We start from the raw sequence: 20,556 nt of genomic DNA, 5'->3' as shown, positions 1-20,556 counted from the left end.
AACTGGTCAACAAAGGTTCACCCAAATAACCACAGAAATCCTTTAGGTAAGTATTTGCACATTTCCTTTAAAAAGAATCTTCAAAAATTGTCCATCGTTATTTCTCATTTCCATATCCAGTAGAGTTTCAAATTGTTTTTTTCCCTCATCAACTAGCAATGCAAACAGAAAGCTTAGTTGAAAAAGAAATACATTAAAAAATAAACAGAGATGACAAATATCAGATTGTCATCTGCCACATGCAACTACCTACCCAGAAAACAAAACAAAACAAAACAAAACAAAAAGACAAACCAAAAATCCCCCAAAAACAAATCGTAAACTCTCTTATTTCTGTGGTTCTTCTGGATGTGTTTCTTTGACTTTCTATGTTTCAGGGTCCCCCGTGTCTCTTTCTGATTTCCAACACAAAAGTGCAAAGAGAATCCAGTTGCTAAAATGGAAAAATAGTGCTATATTTTCACCAGCACACTGTTCCTCTGGCACAGATACACATCAGTTATTGTTTTGAGGAAAGGCAGCACGTACCTCAGAGTCCATTTTCAAACAAAATTCAGGTAGGTATTTTCCCAAGTCAGTCTCTAAAAGTTTCATCTGTTTCAACAGCTGTACTGATACACTGAGAAAGAGAAAAACAACGTGCTAAAATGGGTTTTTCTCCCCCACCATCAGGAAAGACAAAGGCTTTCCTTTGTGGGTAAGGTCTGAGGTTTATTAGTTGAAGTTCAAGTAACTGGGTATCATTAGTAGCTGAGCTGGAATCAGACTACTTGTGCCTGGTATTGGTTCATATATATAGATCCTGGGTAGTAATTCTCGTAGATAGTCTCTGGTAAGACATGTGAGGGTGTGGACTTGGAGTTCCTAGTCTGCAATAGAAAGAAGAACATGTACCATTATGTTACACTGTAGGATTTTGTGGAATCATCATTCCTATGGAGTCCAAACAAAAACAAAAACAAAAACAAACAAACAAAACAAAACAAAACAAAACAAAACAAACAAACAAAAAAAAAGAGTTGAAGAAACCTGGTAGGTAATGTTATTTTTGCAAAAGAACTGTGAAGTTACTTCTCTGAACTCTCTGAGCCAAAGGATAGGGAACAAAGGGAGAAACCTGAACTGGCAGAGAGATGCAAGAATGGCCTTCACAAAGCCTAAACAGGACAGCCTTTGAAAATTTTCTTAATGTGATCAAAACCAAATTTTGAAATGTTGGTATCTTCACCAAAATAGATGATAATGAGCAATGCCAGCTTCTCTGGTAAAAAAAAAACAAACAAACAACAAACCAACCAACCAACCAAACAGGCAGACCACTAAGCAATCCAATTTAGCTAACTAAAATTACTATAAGCCTTTGACTTTGATTTCTGCAACTCCCATTCCCGTCAGTCAAATTGTCCTGAAAGCCACAGAAGAGCTTATCAGGAAATTAATTCCAACTTCAGAGCACTCTGACTCGTTTGCAACAAACAAGGCACACGACCATTAATTAAACCGTGAGCAGAAAACAAAATATGAAATAATTGCTCTTTCAATGTGCATTAAGTGAGGCAGAAGCCCTGAGGAAAGAGCAGCATATTCTGTTAAATATGTATCATGACACACTGGAATTAGAGAGAAAGGAAAAATTGCAGTGGCAAACTTATCACTGCTGTTTCCTAGCTCCTGGGTGTTTGAACTGCAACTTCAAAAAGTAAAAGTTTCATAACTTTTACTTCAAAAAGTAAAAGTTTCATGAAAACAAAGTGGACTCTTTTCCCTCATTGTAAAATGCATGTCTGGTTTCATCTGATCTTTAATCAAGTAGGTTTCTGCCATCAAGAGTAAACACACATTCTTAAGCAAAACATCAGAGTTAAGGTTACTCTGTGAAGCAGAAATATGAAAACACTAAGTTTTGGGACAGCTGACATTCAGCATGGTAAATGTAATCTATAGGCAGGAAATGCACTACACCTAGTGCTTAAACAATCACTCAGATACCCTGATCATACATGAAGACAGGGCCATCCAAGCAACAGACATCCTCCTAGATGCAGAGTTCCTCATCCCCCCTCCAAATGCACACAGACACAAATGGGAGTTTTGTCAGAGTAGACACATTGTGATTAAATGACACATTTTAGTGAAGAATACACCAAAACCAGCAAAGCACACACACACACACACACACACACACACACACACACAAGAAGGCCACTTACTGCAGATGGTTCTGCTGGCACATGCACCAATTGTCGTAACCGGAAAGCTGGAAGCAGAATGTCAGGACATTAAAGTGGTTTGATGGTGCAAGGTACACAGGTTGCTCTATCAGGGGTTCTCCTCTAGCTGTCCTCAGCTGTTGAAAGACTTTCTTCAAAATATACTCATAGGTTAAGTTCTTATTTTTTGTGTCCTGCTCTTGAATACACTGTTGTTTCATTTTTCCCTTCATAGAAACTTCTGGTCACTCTGGGTGTCCTGGCTTCTACTGGGATAGAGTTCATTTTCTTTTTAGTAGCTGGTACAGTGCCATATGAGAAATATGCTGAAGACATATGTGTTTTAGTTGTTACTAAGTAGTGCTTACCCCAAGCCAAGGACTTTTCATCTTCCCATGCATTGCCAGTGTGGAGGGTCACAAGAAGCTGGGAGGGAGCATGGCCAGGACAGCTGACCTGAACCGGCCAAAGGGATATTCCACACCACAGAAAGCCATGCTCAGTACATAAACCACGGAGAGCTGACCAGGAGCCACCAATCACTGCTCAGGGGTGGACTGGGCATCCATCAATGGATGGTGAGGCTACATCATACACTACTTGTTTCTCTCAGGTTTTCTTTCCTTCTGTCTCTCTCTCTCATTTTCACCACAGCTTTTATTAATATTGCTACGATTATCATTGGTATCATCATTAGTATTAGTAGTACTGCTAAATTACATTTTGTTTAGTTTATTTATTTATTTATTTATTTAATTATTTATTTATTTTATTGAACCCTTCTTATCTCAATCCATGGGATTTACTTTTTCTCCTCTGGTTCTCCTCTCCACCGTGGTGGGGTGTGGAGGAGCGAGTGAGGGGCTGCAGGGTACTTAGTTGCAGTTAAACCACAGCACCAGGACACATGACAGGTTTGACTCTAAGTGCACTTTTCCTCAGCTCTGCAGAGATACACTGGGCCAAGGAACCCATCTGAGCATGTTTTTTCTTCCCCTCACCTTCTCCAAAGACACACACATCACCCTGTGGCAGGGACAGGCTCCCATCAAAGTGCTGCCACTGTTGATGACAACTGCCCCTCTGTTTTCTTCTCCTGTCTTCATTTTCCTCACCTTCCCTTCTTTTCTCTCTTAGTGCACACCTCCACTCACTGTCCTCCCTTGCCAGCCCTCTTTCACCATATTTGTCCAGACCTGGTTCACTAAATGAATCTGCTATGTAACATGCCCTGTGCAGGGGGAATCATCTGAAAGATACTGAAGTAGCTACATTTGGCCTATTCTTACACTTGCTGGTGTAATCAGAGCTTCTTCATGTCTGGTTGGTGAACTGCCATTCTTATGTGTAGAATTTTATGCCAGTAAATGCAGACCAAGACAATTCTAAAAACTCAAAACTCACCCTACTCTCAGAAAGAACCCTTTTCATCCTGGATGACTCTCTGACATATATGTAACACATCAATATCATAATACCTGTGGCTCTTACAAAACTCCTAACTTGTTTTAAAGTTCCAGCCCTTATTTTATTAGAACTTTTCCAAAAGGACAATGCATCATATATGGACATTTTCCTCAAGGCTTCCCTCCCACCCCACTCTCATGTGACAAAGCACAACTCCTTGTACCTGCACGAAGTCAGCAGTGGAATTGTAACACACTTCAGGTTCATCAAAGGACTTACCTCTGCACCAGAAAATCAAGCATAAAGTCACACCAGTGACAGCAGCAACACTTGCAGATCCTCCTATCAGGAGATAGGGAAGGCTGGGGGAAGCATCTGGGAGATGAGATGAGAGCAAGTTACAGAGCTAGGCATCAGCATCCACTGACTACACGCTGTTACCAACCCCAGGAAAAACCAATCCTCTGCCTCCACAGTTCAAAGGAGCAGAGAGAAACAGATGAGCTCTCTGGATGCCAACCAGCAATAGGAAGCTGCCCCACACACCCAGTCATTTGTGTGTACAAACACGTTTTCATTTTCGACTCATCTGCCTTTCAACTCATCTCCTTTTCTTCAACCATTATTAGCCCTGCAGCAACAGAACGGACGAGCTGTCCCTGGCAAATGCTGTTATTAATGACTTGTCTATGCTGACTTCTGTCCTTCGTGCCTCTATTGAGATATTTTGGTGATATGAGCACTTATTTAGCTGTTCTTACAAATCCTCCTGCAACAGAGACTTCTAATAGCTCCAGAACAGCCAGCTGAGAAGCTGAATTTTACCCTTTACTACCTCTGGCTCTCGGAAAGAACACTTGAAAGTCACAGACAGACATTCTCCAAGGAAATTTTCTCCAAACTATCACACCGGACAAAATTCAGATTCAGTTTGTGAAGAACTGCAGCCCATGGGAAGGACTCCTGTTGGAGAAGTTCATGGACTGCCTCCTGTGGGTGGGACCCCACGCTGGAGCAGGGGAAAAGAACTACGAGGAAGGAGCAGCAGAGATGAAGTGTTAAGAACTGACCACAGCCTGCATTCCCCTACACAACTCAGGGGGAGGAGACAGAGAAGTTGGAAGTGAAGCTGAGCCTGGGAAGAAGGGGAGGGTTGTGAGGAAGATTTTTTTATATTTGTTCTTGTTTCTCATTATCCTACTCTGATCTGATTATCCATGAATTAAATTAATTTCCCTCAAGTCTGTTTTGCCTGCGACACTAATTGGTGAGTGATCTCTTCCTGTCCTTATCTCGACCCATGAGCTTTCCATAGTATTTTTTTCCCTGTCTTGTTGAGAAGTGGGAGTAATCAAGCAGTTTGGTGGACACCTGGCAGGCAGCCAGCCAAGGTTTACCCTCTAGAAACAGAATGAGGAATTCTTGTAAAACAGGACAGGGGATAGAAAGAAGCGCACACCGAAAGCTTCTCCACACGGTGCCACAAAACACTGGGTTTCAACTCACTCAAAATTATTAATTTCTCTCCCAACGTGCACTAGGACTCCGGCTCATAACTAAGCAAACCACAGAGCCTCGGCTTTCCTTCTGTGGAAACAGCTGCCCAGAGCATCACAGAGAAGCCCAAGGGCAGGATGAAGGGCATTTATGGTGGTACTTACTCGTCAGGTCTATGGACAGGGTTTGGTTTGAGGCTGGGTGGGTCACCAGGCAGGTAGCAGTGGGCAGCGTGCCGCTGGCCCAGCCTGTGTAGCTCACCCTGGTCACCGTCCCGTTGGCGTGCTGCATTTCTTCCTCGGTGCTGGCGTTGCTTGCCGGGATCCAGGAGATGTCAGCAGCCGGCTTTCCCGCAGACGCCCGGCAGACGGCCCCCCTGCTCTTGTCGTAGGTCAGAGTCGCTCTAGGAGGGACTACAGAAGGAATAAATAATTTAAAAAAAAAAAAAAAAAAAAGCCACAGCCGTTATTTCTAGTTCGGTATAAAATCGCCATCCGAAGCTGAAAAGCGAGAGGTATTTTTTTGTTTGAGTGACCAATCCGTGAGATTTTTAAATAATTTGAAATATTAGGACGAGCTATCTTCAGAAGAAAAAAAGTTCAAGGTGAATACATCAAAAACTAGCTACCTGGATGTAAAATACTGCTTCCTCCCGTTTTCCAGACTAATAGGAGAAGAGATGACACAGAGGAGTGAACTAAATCAAGATTTATAAGTACAGAGGTGCACATTCTAAAGAAAATGCAGCTTGCTGAAGCTCCAGGTGAAACATTTAGGAGATCGGATATGTAGAATCAAAAATTTGATGGCAGGGAAATAAAAGAGGAACCGGGCAAAAGTGTTCTGCTTAAAGTCCAACAACTCGTATTCTGCATTTGACAGAACAGGGAAAGGCTCACATACCACCTGAGCCTTTATCTGAAAGGTAAGACTCTGCAGGGAAGAACAAAATAAAAGCAAACCCAAAACCAAACCAAAATAATAAAACCCCTCCAACCAAGCAAAAAATACCCCAAAAAAATCAAGTGACTAAAATTAGTAGTAGCAATTACAGAGTTCCAAAATTCATTTCTCATCATTTTTAGTTATATTCAGAAGGCTTAACTAAAATGTGCAGAACATAAAATCTTCTCCAATGTTATTTTTTTTTTAATTTATGGAACCTTAGGGATAGTTTACCTCATCATCTGAAAAAGATGTTTCAATGTATTCATTACATTTTCCAGTATTCTTTTGTTCCTGCCTATGTTGAAAATAGGCTAACTTTTTTGATAACTTTTTTCTAATAATTTAAATTTTTGTAATAATTTTACTTTAGCGATGCGATCTTACCCATCACAGCCAGAGAAGAGGAAAAATAAAAATTCCCTTCGCTGTTGACAATTTCACAGCTGTAATTTCCCTCATCACCGAGGTTCACGGGGTAAATACGAAGGGCGGGGTCACTGTCGGGCGAATATTTCCACATGATCCTCTCAGTGCAGTTTGTCTTCCCTGTCTCATTGTGGTCACTTCTGTAGGCCAACACGCAGCAACTGCTGCATTTCTTCTTCCATGTCACCATCAGCAAAGACACGTTGAAGATGTAAGGGCAGCTCAGCACAGCCTCATGACCAGCCTCCACACTCACCGTGTTGTAAGCTACACAAGAAGAAAAAAGACATGAAAAAAGATGCTGCACCACCATCAAAGCACAGGAAACTGTTGGCTTCATCACACCATTAAAAATTTCTACTGCCTCACTGTACTGGCAGCCTTGGGGACAAACTGCTGTGTGTGGGCACGTGTTAGTATTCACTTTCCAGGTCCAGCTTCCTGAAGTCTGGAAATGCAGTGGAGATGGCACCTTTCTGCAGGTATGTGATGAATGCAAAGGAGCTGCGAGTCCTCCATCTTATTTTAGGCAACAAGTTCCTATCACTTTAACATAGGCTTTGAGAGACTGATGGTGGGGGGCAAAATTCCCTCTCGGGGGAGAGGAAACTACTTTTTTAAAAATTTCATTGTGTTACTGAGTTAGGTGCCTTTCTTAAAGTGCAACTGAAACCAGGGACAGCTGCAGGATGTACACCTGTGACACAGTCAAAACCCAAGATCACTTGGTGCAGGAGGTTAGTGAGGGGTGCATGTAGATCCCTTTTCTACCAGCTGAACAGCAGATGTGTCTTCAGATGATTTGTGTTGGATTCCTATCAGATATATCATCCTGTGCCACTCTGCAGGGCACAGGATTGTTTTGCCAGCTGAGGTGACATCACTCTTTGCATTCACATCAAACAATAAGCAAAATTTTCTCTGGTGAACTGTGAAGTTTTGGTGGACTTGCAAGTTAGAAATAGGGAGTGCTTGGATCTCTCTCACTTACCTTCAGTCAGATGGATTGGCAAGAAAAGGAGCACAGCCAGGACTGCCCGTTTCTGAGACATCTTCAGCAGGAGTCAGCACTGCAGAAAGTGAAGGCAAAGAGAATGACATGCAGCCACAAATTGTTGTGCAAATCTCTTCAAAGAGTACATGTAGTAAAACCTCCATTTCCTTTGAAAACACAAGTTGTGACTAAGATGCCATGCCAAATATCATTCTTGTACTGAGGAAAGCAGGGCAAAAAGGGGGTTGAAAATTAAAAACAACAACAACAAAACACAAGCTACCCACTGCTGCTTACAAACAAATTTTTTAAAAATCCAGGATCTCTTGTACCACTCAGGATCTAGACTTTATCAACTGTTGGGCAAAGAAATTATTCCTAACCCTTGCAAGCTTTTAATTTCTTGAAAGTTAACTCTCCTTCTGCAGCAGAACAGAAAGAGCAACCTTCCTATTGTAAGAGATAAAAAACATATGAGTTTGTTTCCTGCCTTCATAGACACTGTGAACTAAAGAGGCATCCAGTAACTCATGCTGTTCTACAACTGTATATACCTTTTCAACAAACCATACCTTACAAATTTCTAGCTCCTTTTTGGCAAAATGGCACTGGTTCTTTGGTAAGACTAAGGCAGTGTTGTCATCCCAACACTTTGTTTTCTGGTTCACACAAGAAAGCAGAACTCTACGTTACCCAAAAGCTTTCCAAACAAAATATATGTGGTTCTCAGTGGAGAGTTTTGATGTAAACTCATTCTGCTGTTTCTCAAACGTGAATTTGGTTAAGAACATCACTGATATTTTCCTGTGGTCAGATACCATACATATAAATGACCCCAGCTTGGCATGGCAAAGTTGCACTGCTCTGTACTGAACAACACACTTATGTATTCCCAGCCAGCTGGGGGATAAAGCCCAGGCCTGGGAGTGTGTGCCTGTTCCCACAGCACTACAGTAGCCACAGCCTGACTTCAGTTTTCTGATGTTACTGTCAGAAATCAGTGGCTGCACTTTTGTCCTGAGGCTCCCTGCAGCCTGCCCATGAGGTTGTCTCATTTTCCATCACTCCCCTCCGCATTCCCTCTGATTGTCTTCTTGGTAGACCTCTTGTCATTCTCCCCTTCATGCTGCCATTTCTATCTCTTTAATATTTTACTTTCTGAATCGGTCACCCACAGCTAGAGATGATTGGAAAATTGTGTTTCCATCCCAAGGGAAATACTGATACGCTGTTTTCCTCCCCAAGTCAAAACCCAATATGCACCAGACAGGCAAATATCTTCGTGCAATCACAAGAGGACTTTACTTCTGAGTTATTTAGCTCACACAGTGTTTACACCCGTATTCAAACACAGGGATGGTTCTCAGCTTGTGCTGAGAGGAGAAGGAAAGGCAGCCAAGGTTCGCTGTGCACACAGAGACCTAAATCCTCATCTGGCGCCAACTGCTCTAAAAGTAACCAGCTCCAATTGTGGGGCACTAACAATTTCATTTTAAATGTGAAACGTATCAGATGAAGATGCCTGGGGTACACAAGAAAAACCACAACACTGCCACGCTTGTGGCACAGGAAGAACAAAGGCTGCCACAGTCATGAGCTAAACGCAAGGGAAGGTAGTATTTCCTTAAACACAGTGCAGTATGTATGTACATTTAGACACAGAATGGTTTGGGTTGGAAGGGACCTTAAAGATCATTTAGTTCCATCCCCCTGCCATGGGCAGGGACACCTTCCTCAGGGACATCCCCCTGCCATGGGCAGGGACCAGGTTCCTCAGAGCTCCAACCAACCTGGCCTTGAACACTTCCAGGGATGGGGCATCCACAACTTCTCTGGGCAACCTGTGCCGGCAGCTCATCGCCCTCAACAGAATTGTTTTCCTCAAAGAATGAAAAGCTTACATTACAGTCTGGAAAAAACACCAATACATCCACATTGATCCGTATTCTGCTACTAATGTACAATAGACAATGTAACTCTTACATGCAAAAAATCTCAAATTTAATTTCATTCACATAAAATCTTTTCCACTAAGGAAATATTTCGTTTTGTTTCATTTTATTCAACGCTGTCAGAAGTTTGGGGATTTTTTTTTTTTTTTTTTGCATTTTGGATACAATATGCCTGCAAAAGTTGCTTTCAATCAAAGAAGTTTGAAACTTTGAAAGCTGAACTTTTTTAACCAAAAAAAATAAAAAAGATACGTTTTGCCCAGAATTATGTACTGAGTTTGACCCAATTTGCAAATAGTTTCTCAGTCTCTTTCAAAAGAAAAGTTAAAAACCCCCCAAACCCTCCACAATGTCTATCAGCAAATTCAGTATTCACCAATTTTGATGGATCTATAAATATTCACAACAGTATATATTGTCATATTGGAACTTGTCCCAGAGAACTTTTTCTTAAATGCATACAAGTCTCATATATATGAGGTTTATTTGCTCAAAAGAACAGGCTTTAATGATTAAAAATGGGACCTTACAGAAAGAACAGAGTGTATTACTCTGTTTAAATGTTCATGTGTGAAACACAGAATTTAGTCTGCAGTTTTTAAGGTTCACAATCCTCGAACACTTGTGCCTGAGAGCGAGAAGGAAGTCTCAGAGTAAAACCCAGAAAAGAAAAACCAAGCACAGCTGAATCAAATTCATTTAAAAGCAGCAAATCAATATTTGCAGCTTGTCTTGCGTTGTTCGCTTTGACGGAATTAAAATGCCTCAACAACTGCATTTAAAACAAATTAGAATTTTTACTCAGCCTCGATGGTGGTGGTTGGCACAAGACCATGCAACGTGTGCATCACTCTTCCATTAGCCTCAGCCTTCCAGCTGGAGAACGGCACCGCTCACGCTCGGATTCAACCCAAGGAGCACTGATGCTGGAAGAAGGTTACCCAGTTCTCAGCCTGGAGGGGAGCCCTCCAGCCTCGGGAGCACAGGAATTCAACAGCAGTGCCAGTGTGCTCCGGGCATCCCACCCTCAGTGTTCTGGGAATGAGTAGGGAGATGCCAGCATACACAGCTGGTCCAGCGTGGATGCTGCTCCAATGTGGATGCTGGTCCAACGTGGGTACTGGTCCAATGTAGATGCTGGTCCAACGTGGATGCTGGTCCCAGTGACTGCTTACAAGGCAGCTCCTGTACAGCAGGGAATTGCAGAGATGTACTTGGAGTTCCTCTCCCTCTCTGTCCTCACTTGGGACCCGGATATAACTGCAAAGAAGTGAGAACTATCCCGGTTTAGGACCATCCGTCCCAGGTAGTCCCTGTTTTCAGCTGTCCAGTTCATTGATTTCTTCTCACTGTTGCTCCTGAGATCTGGACATGCAGCTGATTTGTCTCACAGACAGACACAGCCTCCACGCCCTCCAAAAGAGCCGAGTTGTTCACTCCCCTGAAGAGGATGTGGCACAGTTAAATTGAGGGAAACGAACTTCTGACACAAAGAACAAATCACAACCTCAGCTGCCTGCTCTTACACACCAAACACGAGCTACAAGCCTTGAGCTATGCAAGGCAACAACTTAAAACAAAGCACAAACAAAAGTTAAGTCCAACACATTTAAAATATATGTTAACACAGTACAAAAGAGGAGAAGGTCAGGGATCAATCAGTGCAGTGGTCATCACCACAACTTTCTAAAGCATGTACGTCACATATGTCACATAGCCATTCCCATTATTAACTCAGCAAAATATGGTTCTGTTTTGCAGTGGAAGCACATTTTAAAGGGTAGAAAAGACCCAACCTCAGAAGTCTGTTCTCTGTAAGACCTGTGTCTTTGGGTAAGGAAGGGCTGGAAGGGATGGCAAGAAGAGGAAGCAGTTGCACACATCTGTGTCAGCTTCAATTATGAACGAGTTCCACAAAACAACGGTAAAATTACAGTGTTTTGCTATTGTACACCTGAAGCAAAATAGGTTTGAAATTTCCTCCAGGGCAAGGCAGAAGCTTGTGGTGTCTGTCCACTGAATTAATCAAGATATCAATATTTAGAATAATACCAATATTAACATTACAAAGTGTGGGGGTTTTTCCCCAGGGGAAAAAGTATTTACCATACAGAAGATGAGTATTTTGTCCTGCTTTTTTTTTTCCCTTATCTTTAGTAGCTGTAATTCAAGAAAACAGGTGGGCATCTCCTCTCTTCTCTGAGATATTTACCTTTTTAACACAAGCCCATCTAGAAAGTAAATTAGTCCCACAGAGTTATTCCATAGGCCAAGGTGTACACCTCACTCCCTCAGAAAGCACCCAGTGTTGGGAATGGGGAATAGGAGCAAAAGATGAATGAGAACACCACCCCCCTGGTACCCTGTTCTCCTCCTTTCAGAAAGAAAAAAGACATTTGCTTTACATTTTCCTTTATATGGGGGGAAAAAATAATTCTTGTACCTAAGAGCTTGACTTTCCCTGGCACTCACCAATGTCAGCAAAGAGATGGGGGAAAGCCTGAGGATAATGGAACCTTAAAACCTGACCCTTCCAGGTTAAAATATCCAGAGACAATTATATTGCTGAGATAATTATATCGCAGAGATAGATTTCAGAGATTTTTCTTTTCAGAGATTATAGATTTCAGAGGTGAAGGAAAAGTACTCCTTTTTTGGAGTAGCTGATTTTCCCCTAATTGCACAGTCACTGGGCCAGCATGGCCATGCTCAGCAGCTTCTGCTCCTGGCCTAGAGAATCCCCTTACCCCTCGTGAGACATTAACCTCAGGGGCTTCTCACCCTACCCCAATACTCCAGCAACCAAATCTGTCTACCACATAGATGTTTGTGGCCTTAACTACTTTAATCCCTACCCCTTGTAGGCCTTCTGCTCCAGAGTCATCACATAAAAGATGATTTTTTTCAAATATTTTTTTAAGGAAGGGAAAAGCTTGTCTCCTGTGTTTACAGCGCAGCTAGATCAACACTTCCAAATATGAAATACATACTGTTACCATATGGCAAAGGACAAGGCTCAATCAATAGTTTTCTTTCAGTGGCTTCCATTTCTGTATTTTATTTTTTTTTTGGGGGGGGGGGGGGGTTTGTAAGTGGAACAAACTGGTTGTGTAACAAAGCATACCTGAAATAGAAACCCATATCTATACTGGAAAAAGCTACACATCCCACCTCTCAAATGCCAGCTAAAGTCATGACACCAGAGTCAGGATGCCATTTAGCACTGCCTACACTTTTCTGGTGCAGTGTAATAAACATAAGGGGACACTTGTGCTTTACCTGTTTCCTTCCTCCCCATAAAGGCTTCTTTGCTGTCACAAGCTCCCTTTCTCACGAGCCAGTTAACACTCTGCATCAGTCAGTGGTTTAGAAATATTCCCCACAGTGGTTTCCAGTGAAACTTCTCACCTCCTTTCTCTCCTGTTACCAGCACTACTGGCAGATTTTACTCTCGACACAAGGGAGGATGATGCAGGGGAGTGGAGTTGCCAGGGGAAGTCCTATGACACATCCTCGTTCAGGTTTGTGCTGCCCAAACTGCCCCCACTTTGTTATAGAACAGTGCTCTGCAGGTGGAAAACACAACTTGAAGTCAGGTCATCTCCTACAGAAGTTAATACTGTCGTGGGACCGTGGGCTTGCTGATAAAAGATCTTCATTTTCTCACCTCCCCAGTGTGGCTTAAAATAGAGCCCAGCGGGGAAGCTCCTGAAGGAGGGGTGGCAGAGCTTCTCCAGGCTGGGAGAACATGCACACCAGGACTTTGGGCTCCTCATTCAGTGTCCAAAGGTGCTGTGCGAAAAGCTGAGGCACAGCACTACAAAACAAATGAGAGAAAGGGAAATAAAATTAAAAACAAAAAAGTCAGCTAGCACAGAGTGTGCAGAACTGTCAGGAGGGGACACAGGAAGCCTCTCACTCCCCACCACGAGGACTTGGCTGCATATATTCATGACACAGGCCATAGCTTTCTTTCTTCCCACCCCCGGCCTCAGGCCTGTACAGGCTATGTCCATACGGCTGTGTCCACACACAGCTGAGGACCCACCTAAAATACACATGAAACATCTTAATTTGCTTAAAGTGTCTGTGCTGTGGCCACGTCTGTGTGTGCACGTTGCTACCTGTATACATATTTTAAAAAATCAACATCATGCACACACTTTAAAAGCTGCTGCATTTCAGTGCCAGGGTATGCAGGGATGCTCAGCTGATGAGGTTGCATCACCAATTACACACCATTTTCCAAATGATTTATTGTCAGAGCTAGTTTATGACTTCTGTAACGACACAGAGACCCTGGCTAAAGGATTTTAAAAATGCGTTCACCAGAAGCACCTTGGAACTATATAAGCTTCCAACAAGGCCCTTTGCACAGAGTGATTTTCCCGAGTAAGGCAAAAGGGTAAATTTTTCCTCACGTAGAAGAAGGTAAGCTGTGGACAACTGAGTACCTGCAACTGAACAATGAAGAAAACAATCTCATTCAAAGCCCAGCACCTCCACTCAACCAGGGTTATGTACACATGCTACAGAACTTCTCTAACCTAGCTTTGATGTGGTTAACAAGGGCAAAGGGAACAGTGATCTCATTCTGCCCATAGGGGATCCTGGCTGAATGCACACCCGGACAGTCAGCTTAAAAATCCATTTTCACTGAAAAAGATATTTTGATCTGGAATATTTGGGCTAGCAGTCTGTAGTTCTTCATAGGTTCTAGAAGTATGCATTTTGTGATCTCCTCAAATGCCTTTTTCCTGTTCACACAATGCAGTTCTGAGAGGACTACCAAAAGAACTTTTGTTCTTTCCTGTGAAACAGGCAGATGGCACTGGCCCGGCAAAGAGCAGGAAATGGGCACTATAGGTGACTGAGCAGGTCCTGAGAGAAAACCCAGCTCTGGCTACACTGTTGTCGAGGACAGGGAGAGTTCATCCTGACTTGTGAAAGAGTTTTTTTATTTGGGTAAATCAGATTTTTCCATCCTCCACCTCGATGTAGACCATTTGTTGCTGATTTTAGTTTTACATTGACTGATTTTGCATTTTACTATGATTTTTCTCTGTGTGCTTTAACCATCTAGCAAGCAGCAAAGCGAGCTTTGCCAATGAATTTTGTCGCGCTTTCACTTTAATATTAAACCTGCTTTTGCTGATTCCTTTGCTGGTGATTCTTTGAGCAACCTAAAACACTCATTCCTGATGGAAAATTAGCATTTTCTTATTACTGAAGGCCATTTACCTCACAGAATGCCTAGCCTTGACTGTGTGTCCTCCATAACTGTATGCACCTCTGTGACAACAGTTGTCCTTAATGGACAGAACTGTGTGGGTATTTTGAGCTGGAATTTCCCCAGGTGTGTTCATGTCCCCAGTTACCATGGATATACACTGATTCTCCCTCCCTCAATGTGAAATGTCTCTCTGGTGTCTTATTACTTACAGACCTGCTGCAAGCACCTTGTATTTACGACCTTTCAGCTCGAGCACTCATTTTCACACGTAGTTACAAAGCAAGCCGTTTGGAAACAGCTTCTATGCTTATACACAGCATAGAATAAAGGATTCTGAAGAGTTAAAAATCTCTCTGAGCTCAAGAGAAGCGCCTCTTTAAAATTCCTGCTTCGTATTCTAGCGCCTCGCGAAACCAGAAATTCTCTCTCCTTGGTCTCTCCTGAGCTATTCCTTACAGTTGCCAGGAGGTGGAATCATAGCTACACCGACCTACGGGAGAAGCACCGTGGCGGTGTGCAATTGTGCAGCACGCTGCCTCTGCTGAAGAATAGTGCTAAAAATATCTGCAGTCTGAATTGGCTCATTGGAGCCCAAAACATAGCATCATAGAATGCTCTTCCTGAGCCCTTCCAGGTCCCCCTTCCCCCAGCCAGCAAGAAATCTTAACGGCTTGTTACAGATGCCCTTTTAAGCAGCTGCTTCTGTCAGATGTGACATACACAATTATTCCAACAAGAATCCAAAATCAGGCTGGCTTTGATGGAAAAGCTCATGCAGCAGCAGCCATCGCAGCCCTTCAGAACTGAGCAGATATCTGGCAAAGTGATGAGGAGATAAATCTTCACTTGATTTATTTATTTAAAATATATGTGTCTGTTTTGACACTCAAAAATGTTACAAACATGTCCAAATATGAAAAACATGGCAGAGATCAGAAGTGCTCATCAGACAAGCTTTAGTCACCACTGAAACAGATACAGATGTCACAGTCTTCCCTTTGTCATTTGGTACCAAATTTTAAGTCCTGGGAGAGAAGTCCTTTGGCAAAAGGCAAATTTATATAAATACTTGAAAAAAAGGAGAGAGAGACAGCACTGTTAAAAGACTGTAGACAAAATAACCTTTCAAAACATCCCAGAGTTAGGGTAAAACATCACAACTGATTTTGGTTTCTGTTTTCAGAACAGTGAGTTTGATACTGACTTCATTCCTTCTCCCCTGCCTTAAGCTCATACCAATGAGAATATTTTCATCTTTCTCAGAGTAAACTGAAGAGCACAGAGAATGGACTAGAAGGATGTGAGGAGATGTTTCAGAGGAGAGAGGAACACAGTATATCCTTCCTTGCATAGAGAGCCACAGAAGAAAGGAAAAACCTCCCTGCATGGGAGGCAGGTTCCAAAAATTACAGCTGGAAAGAAACCATCTCTTCATTTCAAAGAGCACAATGCTGAGAAATCTGTTGCCTCAATGAAGGCAAAACCTGGAAGAACTGATATTGATGTCAGAAAATTTCAATTCCAGGACTAGAAAAATCACGTGGAAATTATTCTTCTCTCCCTAGGGGGCAGATGGGGTTAACAGGTAAAATGAATAATCCCAATGAACCAGTACGAGGAGGTCCAGAAATAAATCCCCCAGAACTTTGAAGTGTCCATGAAATACCACATGAATCCCAGACAAATCACGTGCAATGAAGTGAAGTTGCTCTTACAGCATCTCAGGAACATTAGCTTGTTTAAGCAAAGCAGCTCAGACTTCACAGGGCCTTCACAGTATGAGTCCTTGGGTGGGGAAAAAGAAAAGACACACACATAAAGAGGGAAAAAAAATTACTGGTGTTCAGGAGCAAAACCAAATTAAATTAATTGACCAATCCAAATTAATAAAGCACAAGATTGTTCAAAAAATTAGTAATGGAAGATCATATCTCAGAGTTTATACTGAGGTGTCATCTGGCCAAGGAGGAAGATTTTCACACATCTAAATCAACTGACTGCTCAGGGGCTCAGGATTTAATTCGCAAGATACCTTATGTCAAATTAGCACACAACTCCACATTCCCCTAGGGCCATACAGGAGGCACCTGAAGTCCATGAAACAATGTTCCTGGGCTCATTCAGTGCTCTCTGTTTTGGCACAGCTAAGAACAGGACAGTGAGCCAGATGAATTCTCTGGATGTTGGCTAGAATCCAGCTCAGCTGCACCTTCTGCAGAATCCCTCAGAACTAACACCAGTGCAAGTTAGTTGGGATCACTTCACCTTCCTGCCTGGGGAGTTTGACCCTGTTAACCTCTATGGGATTATTACAAGGGGAAAGGGGTGTCATTAAATATAAGGCCCATGGCAGAAATCCACCCAAGTGCCTTGTAATTGTATAAAATCGATCATAAAACCTATTCTCAGAAAAAAATATAAATGCATATACTCTTACCTTTGACACTCACAATTATCCAGGATATGGTGACCACAGCCCACATCTTCTCCAGCCCAGAATCCACCCTCAGAGCTTTGTTCTCTTCCAGGTCAACCTCTGTCCTCTCTGTGGAGTTGACAATGTTCACATCTGATATAAAGACAACCAATATGCAAATAAAAGTCTGCAGAACTGCATCTTTCCTTACATTAAAATTGCTGCCAAAAAGGGGACTGAAGGCATAATTTTTATTTCATTTTTTAGCCAAAATATTTCGGAGAAAAAGAAGGCAAAAAATTACTGTAATCCCTACATTTTAACAAAGCTGGGGAACAACTTGGAAGGAATATGAACTGGTTTCCCAGCCTAGCCCAGATCAGAACCAACTCACAAAGCTCTAGGAGCTCACCACCTTGGCTAATGAGGCCAAATAGATATTCCCTTCTTCTGGAGCTGAAGTCACTTGGCACAAGTGGAGGGCACCATACCATATAATCAGTTAAGTCCCACATAGAAATGACTGCACAGGGGCACTGCCACTGTGTGTTTCAGCCTTCCCAGTCTTTCTGCACAGTATTTTTTCTATTCTAAGCAACGAAGCAAGAGAATAAAATTCGCCTCAATAAGAACAAAGTAATTCACAGCAGTGGCTGCTGTATTTCAAGTCCCATTCCCCCTGAGCACCAATCCTCCCTGAGGTCTGTGTATGCTGCAGTGAATTCAGGAGGCAATAAGGCCAGGCTGTTTACATACACAAAAGTCTCCATTTAAGGAAACGCATAGATCTCCATTTTAGAGAAAATGTCTTTGCTGCCTGTGAATGCAGCTACGGCTACAAACCCAGAACAGATGCCAGGTGAACAGGGGCAGACCTGCACCTAACCCAAGACTAACATACATTTTCCCACGCTGCTTTTTCCACCCAGTTCCTTTCAGCTCTGGTGACGGTGCCCAGAGTAGAAATCCCACGGGAAACTATTTCCATTAGCTCAGAGAGACCCACAGCCAATCTAATACAACTCCCCAGCACTTTTCACGTGTCAGTCTTGCATTTAGCATGCACAGATGAAGAGAGACAGAGGAGCATGAAGCTTATTCCACGTGTCACAGCGTGGCAGCGATCAATTCTAGTTTCACGCCCTGGGAGGAGAGGATACATCTCCACAAACAGAGAGCTCTTATCATGCAGAAATTTTGCTTGAGACACAACTATGTCATCTCCCAGCTCCCTCTGTAGACAAGCTCTTACCTGTTACATTCACCCTGATGAAGTGGCCCACAGCAGTGAGGACAGTGTTCTTTATTTTGGCCCTGCACTGGTAGCGGCCGCTGTCTGACTGGTTGACTTTCTGAATCTGCAGCAGCAGCGAGGACGTGACTTTCGCCCTGGGGTCCGAGTTTTGTGAAAGGTGCAAGCTTTCCATCTCCTCCCCAAACCCAGTCTCATTTTCCTTATCTGCTCTTTTATACCAGTGAGCCTCAATTTGGGACGATTCATTCTGCTGGTGCCCGATGAGGCAGTTCAAATTCAGGCTCTCGCCTTCTTCCAGGTACTCCGTGGTAGGTGCATAAATGATTTCCAGCATGCTGTGTTCTGTGGTGGGAGAGACCAGACATTAGCTGAACCGACTTTTGTGCCAGGTCAACTCCTCCTCCACCCCTATATTTGTCCACTTGTTTCTGCACTGTGAAAGCAGGGGTTATCTTATGCTTCAGGGGTGCATAGAGCAGCCAGGATAACAGGTACCACAATGAAAACAATATTAATTCCCTTGCAAGAAAGGAAGAAAAATATGTTTCTTATCATGGATCTTGCAGAAAAGGCATTATGAAACAGAATATTCTCTATAATCTTCGCTAATTTTATAAAAACGGAAGATAAGAAGAGCATCCTCTCTTCAAAAAAGAGAAAGCATCAGAGGAGAGGGATATTTGGGTGGGCTGTTGTTTTTACCTCTTCAACTTGAAGGTTTGTGCTTTCTTCAAATATTGAACTGTTCCATGGAAAGAAAAGCTAAAAATACTGATTGGCTCAAAATACTGCTTTTTGTTGGGATCAGGTTTCACCTCCCAGCTCCCTAGTCAAAAATCACCATAGAGAAAACAAAAGACTGAAATTCCTCCTGCAGAGCGTGGCTCGGTGAAAGCTCATTCCAACAGATGTTCTTTATTCTCTAAAATTCAGGCAGCATCTCCTGGTCACACCAAGTAACTCCTAAAACTGGACTGAAAAAATGCCAACAGTGTGCACTGCCTTGCCAGGGCTCCTCCTTACCTGATGCCAGCATTGCCAGAGCTGCCATTTGGAACACGAGGACAGGACTGCCTCTCGCCCTAGGGAGGAACCCTGGGATCAGAGTCATCTTCTGCACTGAAAATGGAAAGAGAGGAAAAAAAAACAGAGGCCATTACCTGTGAGTTCTTGTCATGGGACTGAGAAGAGCCCCTATCACTCAACCTGGTGCTGCAAAAGCTGCCCTTGCACTTACAGAGCAGTAAAACGTGCACAGACCTTCCCCTGAAGTGATCTCGTAAATGGCAAAGTTACCCACTGCATTTAAACAGGACACCGACAGGAAAGCACAGAGGTCTTTAAAAGAAAACCACAAAAAATAAAGAAATCAAACAAAAAAAAAAAACCAACAAGACAACATATGTCACAAGCCAGAACACCCACATCCACACGCTATGAGTAAACTCAAGTTGCAGCAACAGGCTAATTGAGGCTCAGAGGGCACCAGCTAACACAGCTGAAGTTCAGGATTTGGACACAATCACACAGTTAGTTACTGCTGCAGCCTACAGTGAATTGAACAGCTGCCAACAAAATTCCTGAAAGCTAGCAAAATTCCTTTGTAATTGTTTCTCCTCCTCAAGAGGGCACCTGTATCAAATTATTTGGCTAGCACAGGCCAAGAGCCTGACTCCCAGAAGACTGCCTCAGGACACTAAAATGAATGTACAACAGGTTACTGGCGTCTCTTTTTCAATGATGAAAAAAAAAAAAATCAATTCTTGTTACTTTCTTAATTTGTACTCCACATAGGAGAATTCTGGTGTGAGCATCAGGAAAAAATAGAGAAAATCTGAAAGAAAAAAAAAATAGTGCTTACCACAACATCCTCCTCTTTCAGAGTAACATTAGAGGTAGGAGAGCTTCTTTCTTTCCTTCAAAATATAGGTTTTCCTTTTTTCCCAGTAAAACAAAGCTGTCTTTTAGAAACACCTCTAAGTGCCAGGACAGCAAGTGGAACATGGCACGCTGCTGGGAAGGAGAAAAACGAGAGGGCTTTGCTGGGCTTCCACTTTCCAAAAGGGTAGGTGCCTTGAGAGATTCTGAGATTCAAAAAATAGCTAAAAAAAAAAAAGATTTAATTTTGTTTCCTTGGGGATTGATGTTTTTCCCCCCTCAGGGCAGAACTTCTGCTTGTTGCACATTGCCCAGTGCTTGTAACCTATGTGCTTGTGTC

The 20,556-nt window shown here is 42.7% G+C and overlaps 2 protein-coding genes across 5 annotated transcripts; both read right to left on the bottom strand.

Moving 5' to 3' along the window:
• Positions 1 to 391: 391 nt before the first annotated feature.
• Positions 392 to 13,186, bottom strand: LOC113956728 (cell surface glycoprotein CD200 receptor 1-B-like). The gene is made up of 8 exons (XM_027663609.1): positions 13,102 to 13,186; positions 12,714 to 13,000; positions 7,480 to 7,558; positions 6,447 to 6,755; positions 5,279 to 5,527; positions 3,897 to 3,992; positions 2,211 to 2,257; positions 392 to 869 (listed from the first exon to the last, which is right to left on the bottom strand). The coding sequence occupies exons 3-8, from the start codon at positions 7,538 to 7,540 to the stop codon at positions 762 to 764; spliced, it is 870 nt and encodes a 289-aa protein (XP_027519410.1). The 5' UTR covers positions 7,541 to 7,558; positions 12,714 to 13,000; positions 13,102 to 13,186; the 3' UTR covers positions 392 to 761.
• A 2,322-nt stretch (positions 13,187 to 15,508) lies between these two features.
• CD160 (CD160 molecule) lies at positions 15,509 to 19,800 on the bottom strand. 4 transcript variants are annotated; one of them, XM_027663581.1, is made up of 5 exons: positions 19,764 to 19,800; positions 19,362 to 19,457; positions 18,336 to 18,680; positions 17,105 to 17,236; positions 15,509 to 16,452 (listed from the first exon to the last, which is right to left on the bottom strand). In XM_027663581.1, the coding sequence occupies exons 2-5, from the start codon at positions 19,447 to 19,449 to the stop codon at positions 16,439 to 16,441; spliced, it is 579 nt and encodes a 192-aa protein (XP_027519382.1). In that variant the 5' UTR covers positions 19,450 to 19,457; positions 19,764 to 19,800; the 3' UTR covers positions 15,509 to 16,438. The 4 variants fall into 4 exon arrangements, with proteins under 4 accessions (XP_027519382.1, XP_027519383.1, XP_027519381.1 ...); XM_027663582.1 differs by lacking the exon at positions 19,764 to 19,800 and adding an exon at positions 19,576 to 19,757 and having other exon boundaries at positions 15,509 to 16,445; positions 17,104 to 17,236; XM_027663580.1 differs by lacking the exon at positions 19,764 to 19,800 and adding an exon at positions 19,576 to 19,757.
• Between the last annotated feature and the right edge of the window lie 756 nt (positions 19,801 to 20,556).

This window comes from Corapipo altera, unplaced genomic scaffold (genome assembly GCF_003945725.1).
Source record: "Corapipo altera isolate COAL_440 unplaced genomic scaffold, ASM394572v1 165, whole genome shotgun sequence".
Classification (NCBI taxonomy): domain Eukaryota; kingdom Metazoa; phylum Chordata; class Aves; order Passeriformes; family Pipridae; genus Corapipo; species Corapipo altera.
Note: the sequence above shows the minus strand (reverse complement) of the source record. Positions and strands in the feature narration are given on the sequence as shown.